The sequence below is a fragment of the Tachypleus tridentatus genome, chromosome 1 (assembly GCF_004210375.1).
Source record: "Tachypleus tridentatus isolate NWPU-2018 chromosome 1, ASM421037v1, whole genome shotgun sequence".
Taxonomy (NCBI): domain Eukaryota; kingdom Metazoa; phylum Arthropoda; class Merostomata; order Xiphosura; family Limulidae; genus Tachypleus; species Tachypleus tridentatus.
Genome location: NC_134825.1, coordinates 171,596,273 through 171,613,506, shown reverse-complemented (window position 1 = coordinate 171,613,506; position 17,234 = coordinate 171,596,273). Strand labels below are relative to the sequence as shown.

At 32.5% G+C, this 17,234-nt stretch overlaps 2 protein-coding genes across 5 annotated transcripts in view; one reads left to right on the top strand and one right to left on the bottom strand.

Annotated features, from left to right (window-relative positions):
• The window catches only part of LOC143230306 (uncharacterized), a 69,841-nt gene extending 68,428 nt beyond the window's left edge, over positions 1 to 1,413 (bottom strand). Inside the window, exon 1 of the mRNA XM_076463588.1 lies at positions 978 to 1,413. Coding sequence (XP_076319703.1) covers positions 978 to 1,073 — 96 coding nt within the window. The 5' untranslated portion in view covers positions 1,074 to 1,413. The remainder of the gene's footprint in view (positions 1 to 977) is intronic.
• A 4,312-nt stretch (positions 1,414 to 5,725) lies between these two features.
• LOC143230294 (transitional endoplasmic reticulum ATPase) overlaps positions 5,726 to 17,234 on the top strand; it is a 32,405-nt gene continuing 20,896 nt past the window's right edge. For 2 of the 4 annotated variants that reach the window (XR_013016380.1, XM_076463561.1), the window contains exons 1-5: positions 5,726 to 5,854; positions 7,033 to 7,138; positions 8,472 to 8,644; positions 11,258 to 11,338; positions 12,287 to 12,479. Coding sequence is in view for 3 of the 4 variants with exons in the window: in XM_076463561.1 (XP_076319676.1) it covers positions 5,835 to 5,854; positions 7,033 to 7,138; positions 8,472 to 8,644; positions 11,258 to 11,338; positions 12,287 to 12,479 (573 nt within the window). In the remaining variant the exon portion in view is untranslated. Of the gene's footprint in view, positions 5,855 to 5,984; positions 6,032 to 7,032; positions 7,207 to 8,471; positions 8,645 to 11,257; positions 11,339 to 12,286; positions 12,480 to 17,234 lie in introns of those variants that run through there. The other 2 variants (XM_076463563.1, XM_076463570.1) reach the window with 2 other exon arrangements.

Genomic DNA, 17,234 nt, shown 5'->3' with positions numbered 1-17,234 from the left:
AATTAAATAATACATGATGTTTCCTTTCACTTATAAAGTTATACTTAGATTTAAATAATACAGTTTCCTTTCACTTTTATAAAGTTGTATACTTAGATTTAAATAATACATGACATGTTTCCCTTCACTTGTAAAGTTGTATACTTAGATTCAACTCTACCTCAGAAATCTAATTTGCTAGAATGTTGATCCAAAGTACACCCAGACAATCACTCACCTGGTAAATATTTCCTGTTGACAACTAATACATTCCTGAAATCTGAAAGAGCTATAACGTATCATTTTTGCCCTTGAAGTTCCAAAGTAAATCTCTGTTCCTTGTTAATAAATCCTCAAGTCTGCTGACATACCATTATATTTACAAAGATGATAAACTTGAACATGAATTAAAAAAACAACAACATATTATTTAACTATCTTCTTCTGACCTGATAGTTTGGGTGTTCAACTTACAACCTGATGGTTGTAAACTGTAATCCTGTCACTGAACATGCTTGCCCTTTAGGGTTGCTATCAGGGCTAGCTTCTCAATTGTAAACTTTTTTGGCTAAAACAAGATATCTAAATGTCCAACCTTACAATTAAATAAGATGAAATTCAAATAATAATAAAAATAAAAACTACACTTTACTATCTTCATTCTTTTATATATATATATATATATATACACTATTTTATTTCTAGTCCTAGGAATACAATTAATGGAGTTTAATTCACCTAACCTATCGTATGCACAAATTACAAATTGTAAAACTCGGAATCACTGAATCAGTCTTATTGTTTTGTACAACTTTAAGTTTAAAAAGAAAGCACAAATACACGATTAAGATTTAGTTAACAGAAGCATATGTGGCGTAAGTCTAACTTTTAGTTTTAAGCAAACACTAACCCTCGCGACGCTACTTTAAAAATAACTAAAACGTTCAGTTCTAACAACTAATCCACACTTTAAAAGTTTGTGTTTGACAATCACTTACCTCTTCTTCTCGTCCAACTCCAAGCCAAATAAAACGCGGCCATGGTTTTTTACGCTTGATTGATGTTGATGTTATCACCTCTAGATCAAGCTTCATTGAACGATGCGCTTTGGGGTTCTAGTTTTACTCTCAACTTTAAACTATAAACAACAACATGATTGAACATGTACGCATCGTTGTATGATGCTCTTAGTACGAAGAGTGTGAATCATAACTGTCACAGATTCTAGTATTCCTGATTAATTGTAGGCTTGGAAATTGACAAGACAAAAACTGAGCTTTGCTTGACAAATACTTCACCAATTAGTGGTGTTACAGTTTTAACTACTAAAAATAATCACAACCGTAATTCTAGATAATTAGAAAATATTAATAAAGCATAAAAACCGAAATTTAACAACTGTAAACAAACAACCCGCTCAGATATTTTTAGATAGCTCCCCCTAGTTGAAATTGTTATACCAATGAATATTTCAATGTTTTATTTTAAAATATATACATATATATAAAGTGCTTGTATGTGTGTGTGTGTGGTACATAGTGTATCATACCTCTTAAAAGAAACGCTATTAATAGAAGGTAAAATCTATAAAAACAAATTGGTGCCGTTTTGTGTTACAACAGGTCCATATATATATATATAATAAAGTATTACTGTTTTGCTATTTATCTATTTCTTATCCCAAATGTTTTCTTAATGTAATTCATTAATCCGTACTGTGCTTTGTAACGTCTTCAATCTTTGGTTGGGTTCACTTCAATTATTATGTAAAAATAAGACTATATCCAGTCATATAACGATACCCGTTTAATTTTGACATTTCTTTGTAATGTTTGCTGCACACTTCTTTCACTTATAAGTAGTTACAAATCGAAGTTCACAAATAACGTTTCTACTTTCAACAGAATTTTTTTACTAATCAACTTGTTGTTGTTGTTGTTTTGAATTAAGCACAAAGCTACACAAAGGGCTATCTGTGCTCTGCCCACCACGGGTATCGAAACCCGGATTTTAGCTTTATAAGTTCGCAGACATACCGCTGAGCCACTGGGGGGCACTAATCAACTTATTAACTTAACAACCTACAAACACAGAACATATGTGACCATCACTAACGTCTTTGAATTATATGAATTTGACAATTCAAATTGATACTACAGACTGAATCACCAATAACTGCTTATTCTTATTTATACTCATGTGTTAATTTCGATCTTTACCTGACTGATATCTAAATTAAAACATCGAAAATATAGCTTATAAAACTTCTCCTTTCTGGATTGTGAAGTCCCTTAAATCACTCTAATACAAAAGTAAACATTATAATAAACTATGCGTTTACCAAGTACTTTTGACTGGTGTCTCTTCTGAGGCTCATTGTATGCAGATGAAATGACTTATTGTTATTTGTTGCTACTGGCTGTCCTGTCACTGTAAAAGTTTATTCTAGATTAGTGGTCAAGTGAAATCACTATCTGTTCCATTCGTGTTGATCCTTTGGAAATGATCTTCAAAGGAACTCTGGTCTCCTCAGCAGGTTAACACTCATTGATAAATTAATTTCTGAAGTTATCCATTCAGTTTTTGCATCACTGTTGTACTTTCATTGGTTTGGGGCTATGCAAACCACATCATTAATCCTTTACATACATCAGGCTATTCCTGATAGTCTCTTAATTTTGGAACTCATTCTTTCTTGTATCAGGTATTGTACAGCCATATCATGTCACCCTGAGGGAATCTAGTCTCATCAATATTAACATCGTAGTGGCTTCTTGTCATATTATCAGCTGATAAATCTTTCCTACGTAAAATCATGCATGACCACAAGAGTGTTCCCTAATCCCTCTATGTATTTGTGTAAGACTGCTGAGTGGCTACCCGCTGGATATGAGTACAAAATGTCCAGTGGCACTTTTAGATCTCTACTAAACATCGATAATGCTGGGGGGATGTTCGTAACACAAAGTTACCCAAAGGACTATTCTAGCAGTATAAGTTCACAAACATACCGCTATTCCACTGGGAAGTACAGTTTCCTGAAATTTAATCCAAAGGAGTGTTTTCTATCTTTCTCCAGCGACTTCTTAACTCTTAAGTGTCCAGATGCTGGAAGATTGTGGAAATGAAAAAGTGCTTCAGAATGTACACTCTATCCAGGATGGTGCATGATGCTAAAGTTGTTATCTTGGATGTTTTATAGCCATTTTACTATCTTAATTTCTGGAATGTGAAATTTCACCAGTCACTTCAATACCGCATTATCAGTTTGAAGTGTAAACGTTTTATGGCTTGAAAAATAGTTATTAGCTATCTTCGAGTTATATAGTATTTTCTTTCTGCTGTATTGATTGCCTTGTTATATTAGGTAAATATATCTTACTTCCCAAGTTGTGTCTCTGCAAACACTGCCCACATCGCAAAATCATCGACATTCTTATCTAAATTGTGTAGATCTTCAAGAGTTATGTATACTAATACAAAAATATAGGTCAATTCTTCCTTCAGTCCGTTGAATGATTCTTCTCAATCAAACAGCCTAACAACATTTTATTGGCTTATTAAAACAACTTATGCAGAGGAAACGAGTTATCTCAGAGAATGACAGTAAGAACACAGTTCAAGAAATTATTTTACTCCTCATGGAACGTTTGGCCAAATAACATTAAAAGCACTGCATCTAGAAGTGAAATTATACAACTTAGAGAACTATGGTGTAAACAAACCAGTTTATTGATACTTCAAAAGTTTTAACATATAATTAACTAACTTTATTTTCTCAGTGTTACAATGGTGTGTCATCATACTTATACCGCTAGCAACTGAGTTTTGATACTCATGGTTGTCAAAGCACAGATAGCCTATTGTGAAGCTTTGTATTTAACTACAAAAATATTAAATGGTAAATATTTTCGTATTGATTTTATCTATGTGTATATAGATATATATTTGTTTGGTTTGTTTAATCTTTCAGCCGTGGGGGTGTTCTATTGTGACGGTCAATCTCACTATTCGTTGATAAAAGAGTAGCCCAAGAGTTGGCGGTGGGAGGTGATGACTAACTACCTTCCCTCTAGCCTTAGACTGCTAAATTAGGGACGGTTTGCGCAGATAGCCCTCGTGTAGCTTTGCGCGAAATTCCAAACTTACTAAACCAATCAGACTTATACTGCTAGAAACTGGGTTTCAATACACAGATCGCCAGCCTTTATTGTAGCTTTGTGCTTAATAAACAACAACAACAGCAATCACATTCACGACCTATAGATTGCATGTCGAGCTCCCTAATCATCAGACTATACCAATCTCATACGTTTTACAACACGATTTTATACCATAGTTCTTAATCTAGACCAACGCCCTTAATCTGTGATTTAATGTCCACTGGTGGTCCAAGGTCCCACATCGGTTTGTCTGGAAAAAAAAAAACTACTTGATTAGAAAATGGAAGTGACAGCATAGTGTATAGATTCTATTGTGGTTTACCTTGATAACAACATAATTCGGGCGGTCCACAAATAAAAAAGGTTTGAGATCTACTGATATAGACGTTTATAGAAAATGTTTGTTATTGGTTGACCGATGAAAGTTTGGCGTAGTGTAATAGGTGTAGCTTAATATGTGGAATTTATCTACAACATTTTTAAAAAAATTGAGCCGTATAAGATTCGCGTTAAGCTATAGAATTTTACTATTGATTTTTTAGGCAGAGAATAAGCTGTATCCAATAACGATTTTACGAAATAACTTTTGTAAAAGCAGTCTAAGAAACCTTCTTGCCTCACGTAGGTTTTTTTCATCCTCCTGGCCATTTCTGGATAGAGACAATCTTCAATGGATCTTAAGAAATTTGCTGGAATTATTCACACTTTTTGTAATTCGGCTTAAAGTTCGTTTAGATCCAAAACTACCAATAATCCATTATAAATACAATGCGCAGCCAATTTTGAAATGTTAAATTGAAAAAAAAAAGTTTTGAACATCATATATACAAAATGTATTTAATAATGTGTGGGGGGAGAGTATTTTCTGATAGCAAAGCCACATCAGGCTATCTGCTAAGTCCACCGAGGGGAATCGAGCCCCTGATGTATTTAATAATTTCTATATATAGTAAACAATTATTGACATATGGAAATCTTTCATTGACATTTTTTTTACATTTCAATGTTATAAAATTTATTGAAGAGTTTATATGTAGTTATACATTAAGTTAATCATTTATCTTCACATAAACTTTCATTATCTTTAGAATTTTCACAACCGTGGAGTAGCTGCTTTGAGCCTTTGCTTCATCCTTTTCTGTTTCTCACATCATGTCATCATCTGTCCCATCCATTACACAGGATATACAACATGTTTCAAAACCTTTAATGATTTTCGGTAGTAGCTTTTGATAAAACACATATCAAAACTGAACATTCGCGAATGTAATATACGGTGAATATTTCGTGAGGTATTTGTAGGAAAAAGTGTACATAATAGTAGGGCAAATACGATGTATATGTATTTACATATAATCATAAAAAGTGGTCTGAGAAGAAGTACAAAAAAGTCATTTGATATATTGATTAACATGATTATTTTATTCTGCTATGAATGAAAATATGAGGTAATACTTTTGTATTTCGATAAATCTTTAATCCAAAGATACATTGTTGAGCATTTCTAACAGGTGATAACATATATATAGCCATTTACCTGTAAAAATATTTAGATAAATGACTTGTATAATACTTCTTGTCTAGTATAGAGGGCAATAGAATCGTTGTTTATATGTTTCTATTTCGATTTGTCACTGTGTGGTTTGGGTTTGTCGATTCAAGAGTAAGATATTGTATTGTAGTATATTTACCATGGCTGAAAATAAACCCAAGTAAGTTTACTTGTATTTAATAGTCAGATACACATAAAAGTGTTACTTTTGCGTTTAAAATTATTTTTTTTACTTCATTTGATATAAGCTAAAGAATCACTTTAGCTTGAAAGATAAAGGTAAATGAAAGATGAAAAACAGTTTGTTCGTTCATCTTATGCCATGACAAGAGAATTGGTATGTAATTGATAAAACATAAAATTAAAAGTAATACACAACGTAAACCACAATTATTTATTATTTCAAAACAAGATTGCCTGAACAAATCTGGTCGCAACATATAAAGATATAGCAAAATATAATTGTTTCGTAGTTATATTCTACTAATAAATAAATGTGGTTTAAATTTATGTTACTTTATTAATTTGTAAATTGTACGTTATTTCAGTAGACTTAGTCTAACTTTATTTGTTAGCAAAAAATACCTAAACTTAAACTATTAGTATAAGTAATGAAGTACAAGTACTAATGTAAAAAAAAAAAAGAGGATAGTCTCTCTAAGTACAATATCAATGATAGCCACTGTGAAATACTTAAATTATGGAAAAAAATAGTTTGCATATTTTGGTTATCAAATTTTAGTTGCTCAAAGTGTTAAGTACAATAAAGATTAATCTAAAACCAGATGAAACATACACCTGCACATCCTTATTTAGTAACAACAAAAAGTTTAAAATAAATAACTTGTCACATAATTATGAAGCAAACCAGGTATTCACAACTAACAAATTGTTATTGAAAAATGAGGCTACTTGGGGTCTTCCAAATCTCGAACTTGCATAGCTATGCTTCAAGTTTACATTTTTATCTCTTCTTATTTCAACATTCAATCAGACAATCTTTTGGAAAAAATTCCTGAATTGTAAGTAATTTGAAAACTTTTATATCAAACTAACTATATAATTTGTTCACATTTCAGAGTAAATACTTGTAAAATGTTAAGTTCTTCTTCATATCAAACTTTTTTACTGAAAATAAAATATATTAACACATTTTCTAATCATTGTGAAAAAATGTGCAAAAACTGTTCTTGCTAATTTTTCAAAATCTAAGACAAAAGTAATTTCCTACATTTACATCCTAATTGTAATAAAATCTAGATAAATTAATTTTGTGTGTTGTTTAGTGCACTAATACTAATACTGTGTATTTAAGATGTTTTTTCCCCCCCTTTTTAGCCCAGATGATCTTTCAACAGCTATCTTAAAAACAAAACAAAAACCTAATCGATTGCTAGTAGAAGAAGCAGTGAGTGATGATAACTCTGTTGTGGCCTTATCTCAGGTACCGTTTTATAAAACATTATAATAATATATTCAACTGATGATAACTCTGTTGTGGCCTTATCTCAGGTACTGTTTTATAAAACATTATAATAATATATTTAACTGTCAAAGTGATATTTAGAGGTACACCCTTTCCTTCAAAGTGGAGAGGGTTGTACACCCTTTTCTTTAAAGTGAAGAGGGGTGGTATCATCATAGATCACATTCATTAAGTGCACTTCTTGTGGTCTGGAAAATACTTGTTTTATTGAGTCTGGTTTAATTAAAACTGTATTTTATCAAGAGGCATACTTTTGATGTTTTATAATACAAGTTATATGAAATCCATTTAATAATTGAATACTACATGTGAGTAATATTACTTGTATATCAGAAATGTAATTTGAAATCTTTAAAATTCTTTTTGTATATCATTCGTATTGTTTTTTGTATATCATTCGTATTGTTTTTTGTATATCATCCGTATTGTTTTTTGTATATCATTCGTATTGTTTTTTGTATATCATTCGTATTGTTTTTTGTATATCATTCGTATTGTTTTTTGTATATCATTCGTATTGTTTTTGTATATCGTCCGTATTGTTTTTTGTATATCATCCGTATTGTTTTTTGTATATCATCCGTATTGTTTTTGTATATCATCCGTATTGTTTTTTGTATATCATCCGTATTGTTTTTTGTATATCATCCGTATTGTTTTTTGTATATCATCCGTATTGTTTTTTGTATATCATTCGTATTGTTTTTTTACCTTTTTAAAATTATTAGTTATGAAGCATTGGGTACAATATTGAAAGTAAAACGTTTTGTCCCTTATAACTAACATATGAATATCCATTCACTATTGATTTAACATTTGATAAAGATTACTGTCAGGTAATTCTTGAGGTTGTCAAAAGTAGAAAACTTGCTTTATTTTGTAATTGGATATTGAAGTTAAAATATCATTTAATATTGAAGTTGTGAGAATATAGTTAAAGTGCAGCTTATTAAAAGTTGCATAAGTCTAACATTTGGCTGTACAATTGTTTACAATGATACATTCAAACCTAAGAATATTCTTGTAAGAATTATTAGTATAACATTCACTGATAAAAAAAACAACTTGTGTTGAGGTACTCAGGCTTTGTGCAGGACACCTTTTGCCTTTGGTTCAAAATTTTTTTAAGGGTTTAGTTCTTTTCACAGTACTGTAATAACCTGGAAATAATTTGTTAGGTATGAAAAAGTGGTTGTTGATTGCTAACGGGCTTAAGGAGATTCAATCACAAAGGAAACATAGATAATGTGTTTATTTTCTGGACAGTTATTCTTGTTCCTGTCTTTTCTAGGCAAAAATGGATGAGCTTCAACTGTTTCGAGGAGACACTGTTCTTTTGAAAGGGAAGAAGAGAAGAGAAACAGTCTGTATTGTACTGTCAGATGATACCTGTTCAAATGAAAAGATTCGTATGAATCGTTGTATTAGAAATAACCTGCGTGTCAGATTAGGAGATATCGTTAGGTTAGTACAATTAAAAAGACTACATAGTAATGAAAATTACAAGAAATGATAGTTTGGATGTTGTATGTGTGTAAACTTTATTGGTCATTAATACAAATGATAGCTGTTGCATATTGTAAAGCATGCACATTATAATATAATTTTTTATTTCTAAACATACTTACCATCTGCTGACATTATAGCTGTTCCTCGACGTTGACTTTGCCTATCTAAGCATTGGTTTCATCTGCTCCAGCCTTTGTATTTCACTCGGATGCCCTCGGCAATATCTAATTTACAAATATCTCCACACGTGTCAGTACCCTCTGTCCTGGTACTATATATAAGCACCTCACTTATTGAATGTAATCACATTTTCTCAACAAAGCATTGTTCATAGTTTTCTCTAACAAAGTGTTGCATTTTGTTCTGTTATTGATTGAGATTTTGTCATCACTTTGTGGGTTTCTGCATAATTATAATTTTCATTAAAAAAATTTGATGTGATATTTGGGTATGAATTCCAACATCACCATTGTCAGCACAGCAGCTAATCCGACTGTCCCTTTTATCCTTTGTTATCTAGTGTCTCTCTAAGATTGGGATGGGTAGGGTGGAGGTACTCTTAGTTGAGGATGTCTGTGTTTTATTTGGTCAGGAATTGAGACATACATTTGATCTGAGGTTATTTTCTCTTAGGGTTTCTTGAATTATTGTTTGTTGTTATTCTGGGGACAACTTGGATTCAATATTTCTGATGCCTTTTCATTGAGCCAGCTTCTCATTGGTCCAGTTTGGATCAAACACCACCTGTTTCTTTTATCAAATTAGTCACTTGGGTTTGTGAGGTTATCAGGCTTTCCTGAGATTGATAGACCTTGTACTCTCGACTGTCTGTTTGAATGCTTCCATAGAACAAAACAAATCATGGTTTTTGGATATATGGGATTCCAGGATGGTTTGTGTAATCCCATTAAACCAGTTGCATTTTCTTATATTTGTTTGATCTTCACTCTTTCTCTGAGATGTTTCTTCCCACCAACAATTCTTGGCAGCTTTTCAGTGGTCCCCACTTCAATTTGCAGATGAATGGAGGTCTTGTATTGACTTCTCTGTTGGTGAGATTCACTTCTGTCCCTTCTGTATGGAGGTCTTGTATTGACTTCTCTGTTGGTGAGATTAACTTCTGTTCCTTCTGTATGGAGGTCTTGTATTGACTTCTCTGTTGGTGAGATTCACTTCTGTTCCTTCTGTATGGAGGTCTTGTATTGACTTCTCTGTTGGTGAGATTCACTTCTGTTCCTTCTGTATGGAGGTCTTGTATTGACTTCTCTGTTGGTGAGGTTCACTTCTGTTCCTTCTGTATGGAGGTCTTGCATTGACTTTTCTGTTGGTGAGGTTCACTTTTGTAGAGATACCTTGCACATTTGCTTGTTCTTTACCTTTAGATATTCTTTGACTCTAGTAGCTGAATATAAATCGGGTTGACCGATAACAACAGTATTGTTATTTTTCTAGAGAGGAGGTCAGTTACAGTGAGGTTACAACTGTTGATGGATACCTGGTATTCCTTCAACTGCAGGTTCTTGGTTTCTTCAGGTTCTAGTATCAAAGATGGTCTTTTCATTCAGGTCTCCACCATTATTCAATTTGTTCACAACTTTTCAATTTACTCTGATTACAGTTCAGTTGTTTTTAGTTCATGCAGCTTGGTATCTGCACATCACAGCTTATAGGAATTAAGTGTGAATATATGATATTTATTTCCCCATCATAGAATGCTGAATTCTTATGTTTTCTTTGGTACAGTACATTTATGGTTTGTTTGTTTCTGAGTTGTATATGACTTACTTTTGTTGGACTACACTCTCTGACTTGTTTTATACATGTAGTTATTTCCTGACATTTTGTTTATGAAATTAGTCATTGCTGGCTGATGATGGGAATTTTCCATTCTTTATCTTGCATATTTCATTAGTCTGACTGGGTTCTGAAATGCCAGCATCTTCTTTTGTTCTTTCAGTCGTACAGTGAGCAAAAACAGAAACCCTGGTATCACTGAATGAAATGTACGTTCATTAGTATATCCCCCCTGCATGTCACAACCTCGGGAGATTGAACATTTGAGCTTGAAACGTTTGACACCAAGGTGACTCACAGTTAGATTATGTGAAGTTTGTTCATAGCTAATGGCAGTTGTTAAGGGTATTTAGCCTCATATGAGTACATATTTAAGTTAAATAATTTTTATATGAATGTAAAACACATCTGTAACTGTATTGAAGCTAAAGGTGGGTGTATAGTTTTACATTGAAAGTATTAACATTTTAACAAATAGTTTGTGTCAGTATAATTTCTGTCTACAGATTCTGATAGAAATAGACATCATCGTTATTGGGTTGCTTTGAAAATAATTATTAAATTAGTATATCATTTTTGACTACAAATTCTGACAGAAATAGACATAGTTTAAAATGTATTTCAGTTATGCTGACGTGTAGTTTTTACATACATTTAGGAGATGTATATTTAGAAAAGGTTTTAAGGCTTACTTTTTACTGCTATATTAACTGATATGTGTGTGACAGTTTCAGTTATATTAAATGGGTGTGAAACAATCTGTTTGTTACTTAGTGTTCAAGCTTGTCCAGATGTCAAGTATGGAAAACGAATACACGTTCTCCCTATTGATGACACTGTAGAAGGTTTGACAGGGTAAGCCAAACTACAATATACTACCAACCTCTACGTTCATCGTGATTGAGTTCTGAGACCATTCATGTGTTATCATAATTTTTCTATTTGAAAGTTTTTACCCTGAAAGATAGATTAGAAAGTTGATTCAAAGTTATCAGTGTGTGTTGATTAATTATATAGACAAAAGATTCTGTCAGTGTGATCTTTTCTATGTTTTCACTGTTAATGTCTTATCTGTAACACAAGGATCACATGGTTTAATGTAATAGGAACGAAATCCTGAGATTTCATAAACATTTTCAGTTTTTATTATAATTATTGTAGTTTATCTTCATTGTTAAAAATGTTCCCAAACTATATTGCCAGTTCTATTAGTTAGTCAGTTTCATTTTCCTGTCAAAAAAAACAAAGAGGTACAAAATTCATAGATAGTTCTATTATTTAGTCAGTTTTATTTTCTATTCAAGAAATGTACAACATTTGTAGCCAGTTTGATAAATTAGTCAATGACCTTTGTCCAAGAAAAAGTATTGAAATTTTATAGACAGTTGTATTATTTAATCACATTTTCAATTAAAGATATTTACTAAATTCAAAGCCATTTATATTATTAAATGAATTCATTTTTCCATTAGTCCAAATCTAATAGTATATGATATAACAGAGGCATGTTAAATATTTTGCTACAGTATTTATTAGAGGACATTTAATTTGTTTTAGAGCGTGGTATGAGTTGTTTTATAAATGATATTTTGTATCATGTAGAGTAGCTTTGTTACAGTTCAACAATCATCAGCCAGGTCTCATTACCAATAGTGTTTTTTTTTATTTGTAGGTAATAGCCCGGATGATGGTAACTGTGTTATTGTAATTAGTTGGCTGTAACTAATGGTAAAGATTTTACCTTTTCATTGTGTCAAAAGATGTTGGTTTTGTGTATTTTCTACTCTTAATTGATATTTTTAGGAGTATTTTTGAAGTGTACTTGAAACCCTACTTTTTGGAGGCTTACCGACCTATTCATAAAGGAGACCTGTTTGGAGTCAGAGGTGGAATGCGTGCCGTAGAGTTCAAAGTTGTAGAAACCGATCCTAGTCCATACTGTATTGTTGCTCCTGACACTGTTATTCACTGTGAAGGTGAACCAATCAAAAGAGAGGTAACAAAAAGCTTCTTAGTTGAACATAAGTTATGTAACAAAGTAGATTATTGAAAAGATTTCATTATTGAAGATACTGATGACTGAAACTATGTATTGTAGTGATTTGTGCATGAATGATGATGTGATGTCATGTGATAACTGAAACTATGTATTGTAGTGATCTGTGCATGAATGATGCTGTGATGTCATATTAGCTCTTTCTTTCAAACTAAGCCTCATTTCTAGCTTGATTGTTACGTGATTAATGAACATCAAACACAATTAAGTAGTTTATCTTTTAGGAGTTTTTTCTGTTACCAAAGGTCAAAGGACATGGCCATCTTATTTATCCAGTTAAAAGTCAAGAATTTGATTAATGTATAGATAAATGGAAATTTTATTTAATATTTTGATAACAGTGCATAATGTTTTAAGACAAAGCCCACAGTGTATTTTAATATTAAATTCAAATAGTAGTTTAAAATATGTTAAACCTTGAACCCAGAGTTATAATACAGTGATTTTCTGTAATAGGAAATACAATTTTATCAGTTGCTTATATTGACACCGAAGCTTATACTAGGTAGATTTTACATTTAACATGTATGTTGTACCACACATGGATAATCATTTTGTTTATGTGTCTGTTGATCTTTACTTGTGTGAGAGTACTGTAATGTTTGATTGTAAATGAAAAATATACACACTTGTATACAAACTACAAGATAAACACATAGTTAATAGCATTTGTAACTTACTGGTATTGATTTTGTTGATACAGTTTTTTTATGTTCTCAAACGTTTGTAACTTCATGTTTACTGATGATTTCCAGAACAAATATTTGAAGACAATTATTCTGAAAAGAGCATTACTAAAACTTAGAGATGTTATTTTATCAAGAGATACATTGATATCAAAGTGTTTTGTGTTTCAGGCTCACAGTGGGGATTCCAATACTGCAGTTTTCTCCATTCACAAGATCAACTATTATTGGTCATTGCTGTTCTGTATATATACAAACGTTTTATTTATACATGCCACAAGCTTTCTGTTCCCCCTTATTAGAATCAAATTATTCCAACATGTGTTTCATGTAGATCATTGTACGTCACCTCTCTACCCCTAGGAGCTTAGTATTCTCACGTGATTCTCTCTGTGCACCTCCACTGAACTATCATTTCTCATTTGGCAGCTCTTGTACTTGGATGTTATTTTGTCTTTACACCTGGACTTAGTATACTCAAAGTGATCTTCATTTGTTAAACTTCCAGTTTTCTGGAATTTGAAATTTGACATACTTTATCTCAGCTTAAAAACGTATCTCAGAATGGCTAGTATGGACATTATCACTTTTATTGATAAGTACAAAACAATGTTTTGACCTGAAGATGACCTAGGAAAGTTGAAACGTTGTTCTCTGCTTATCAGTAAAAGTGTTAACATGCATACCAGCTGTTTAGAGATACATTTTTATTTTAAGTGGGGTTGTTATCATCATGAATTACCTTAGCTTATACCAGTTGCATTTTGAAGCTAATGTTACCACTTTGGGAAGCATGCCTACATATGGTGTTGTCTCACAGGCCACAGGTGTAGTTAACCAAGCATGGATTTTTTATCAACATTTATCTTCTGGGAAGTGAACATTAAACAGGTCGTCAGCCTCTTTCTTCAGATTTTGCTCACAGCTCCTCTTGTAGATATTATTCTGTTTGAGTGGATAATGATCTGGGTAGCCTTTTTCCATTATTAGATTTTAGATGTCTGTTTCTTTATTTCTGTTAGGGGTCTACAGAGATTCCATGTTTCTTCTGCTTCCTTATAATGGCTTTTATTCACATTCCTTTGTGGATAGTTTCAGCCTAATTTTGTCAAGAGTTTGATTGTCTATTGTCCAAACTTTTGATCGACCTCACCAGACTATCTGAGCATAGAATTCATGCATGTTGTCATCTGGATACTGCAGTTACACTTCAAAAAGAACTGTCTGCTCTTTTTTCCTATTTTTAAGAATTATCTGCCTTTTGTCAAAGCCCACTCAGGTTGGTTCAGTTACCTTAGAACACCTTTTGATGAGAGAACTTATTCTTCTTACCTTTCACAAAATTGTTAATCTCACTCTAACACATCAACCATTAGGCTTTCACCCCCATGAGAATTAACTTTGTGTTTAACTTTTCTCTGACAGAACTTCCCCTTCCTGTGGCTTGACTGCCCTCTGCTTTTTTTTTTCCTGCTTGCTGCTGTTTGTATGTCCATCACTAGAAACATCTACATTGATGTAGTGCACACAACATTCAATAGCCTTGACCTCAAAGAACTATATAAACACAACATATGATTCTTATTGAGTTATGTAACCAAACTTATAATAACTATTGCTTTTATAATAACTGCTTTTATCTCTTTTTATGAAGAAAACTAAACAATCATGAAATATTAACTTACAAAATAAGTGATTTAATATTGCCTACACTAAATAACCATTTGTGTCTGATATTTGTTGTTGAGCATGAAGTTACATAATATTTATGCTGCACCCACAACAGGTTATCAAAACCTGATTTTTAATGCACACTAAATCACTACGTGTGTGAATGTCTTATTAATGGTATGGGAAGATATATAAGGTCTAACAAGTGCACAAGCTTTTTCCAAAATTGATTTGGCATAGCTTGAACCTTCAATTTTATAAATTAAGAGTATAATATACAATGATTCCTAGAAACCAGATTACATAGGAAGAGGTATCAAATTACATAGAAAAACCTGTGAACTCAAAAATGTGCTGAAAGTTATAGTGTGAAGGGAAAATCTTACTTTTATTTCTTTGTTAGCATATATTATGGATATACAATAATTTGAAACTAAAAATTGTCTTTGATTCCTGCTGTATTTAGGATGCTGGTTTGATGTTTTATATGGTGCATTATTTTGTACTATTCCAAACATTCAAACGTGGACTCCCAAGAACTGTGATGGTAGGCTTATTGAGTATAGAACTATAGAAATTATTATTTTTTTTGCAATGTATCTGTTAATGTAGGTTTTATTCAAGAGCAGTTTTTAACTTTATTAATAGACACAATGGCCTCATAATACTTTTTTGAAACTGAAATTACCTTCTTTCTTCTCATTACATTGTCTTTGCTGTCTCGTAGTTTTCATTAAAACTGGAATTTTTTTGCCTGAATTTTGTTTCGATTCAAAGCTACCTGCCCACAGTGCTTTCTGTTGTGTTGAGGATGGGAATGCTTTGTTCTATTTTATGGAAGTTACCATGCAGAATTCTGACTTGAGTACAACATTGTGAAGTTACCATGCAGAATTCTGACTTGAGTACAACATTGTGAAGTTACCATGCAGAATTCTGACTTGAGTACAACATTGTGAAGTTACCATGCAGAATTCTGACTTGAGTACAACATTGTGAAGTTACCATGCAGAATTCTGACTTGAGTACAACATTGTGAAGTTACCATGCAGAATTCTGACTTGAGTACAACATTGTGAAGTTACCATGCAGAATTCTGATTTGAGCACAGCATTGTGAAGTTACCATGCAGAATTCTGACTTTAGTACAACATTGTGAAGTTACCATGCAGAATTCTGACTTTAGTACAACATTGTGAAGTTACCATGCAGAATTCTGACATGAGTACAACATTGTGAAGTTACCATGCAGAATTCTGATTTGAGCACAACATTGTGAAGTTACCATGCAGAATTCTGATTTGAGCACAACATTGTGAAGTTACCATGCAGAATTCTGATTTGAGCACAACATTGTGAAGTTACCATGCAGAATTCTGATTTGAGCACAACATTGTGAAGTTACCATGCAGAATTCTGATTTGAGCACAACATTGTGAAGTTACCATGCAGAATTCTGACTTGAGCACAACATTGTGAAGTTACCATGCAGAATTCTGACTTGAGTACAACATTGTGAAGTTACCATGCAGAATTCTGACTTGAGTACAACATTGTGAAATTACCATGCAGAATTCTGACTTGAGCACAACATTGTGAAGTTACCATGCAGAATTCTGACTTGAGCACAACATTGTGAAGTTACCATGCAGAATTCTGATTTGAGCACAACATTGTGAAGTTACCATGCAGAATTCTGACTTGAGTACAACATTGTGAAGTTACCATGCAGAATTCTGACTTGAGCACAACACTGTGAAGTTACCATGCAGAATTCTGACTTGAGTACAACATTGTTTTCAAAATATGGTGCTCGAGGAGGATTGGGAAAAATAAAGAAGCCAAAACATTTTTTAAATTTACTATGGTTAGTAAGTGCTCAGTGAGAAAATTAAAAATTACGATATTCTATATTTTGTGTAAAAAATATAGAAGGGTATAGCATGGCCAGGTGGTTAGGGTGCTTGAATTGCAGGTTTGAACCTATATTCAACTAAACATGGTCATCCTTTCAGTTGTGTGAAGATTATTGTGTGAAAGTGAATCCAACTATTTATTAGTGAAAGAGTAGCCCAAATGTTGGTGGTGATGACTAGCTCTCTTTCCTCTGCTAGTCCCCCTCTGGTACAGCAGTAAGTCTACAGAGTTACAATGCTAAAATGAGGGGTTCAACTCCCCTTGGTGGACTCGGTAGATAGCTTGATGTGGCTTTGCTATAAGAAAAACACATTCCTCTGCCAAATTAGGGATTGCTAGCACAGATAGTCCTTTTGTAGCTTTGTGCAGAATTCAAACCAAACAAAATCACTGAATTGGTACACATTGAGTTTTTACTATG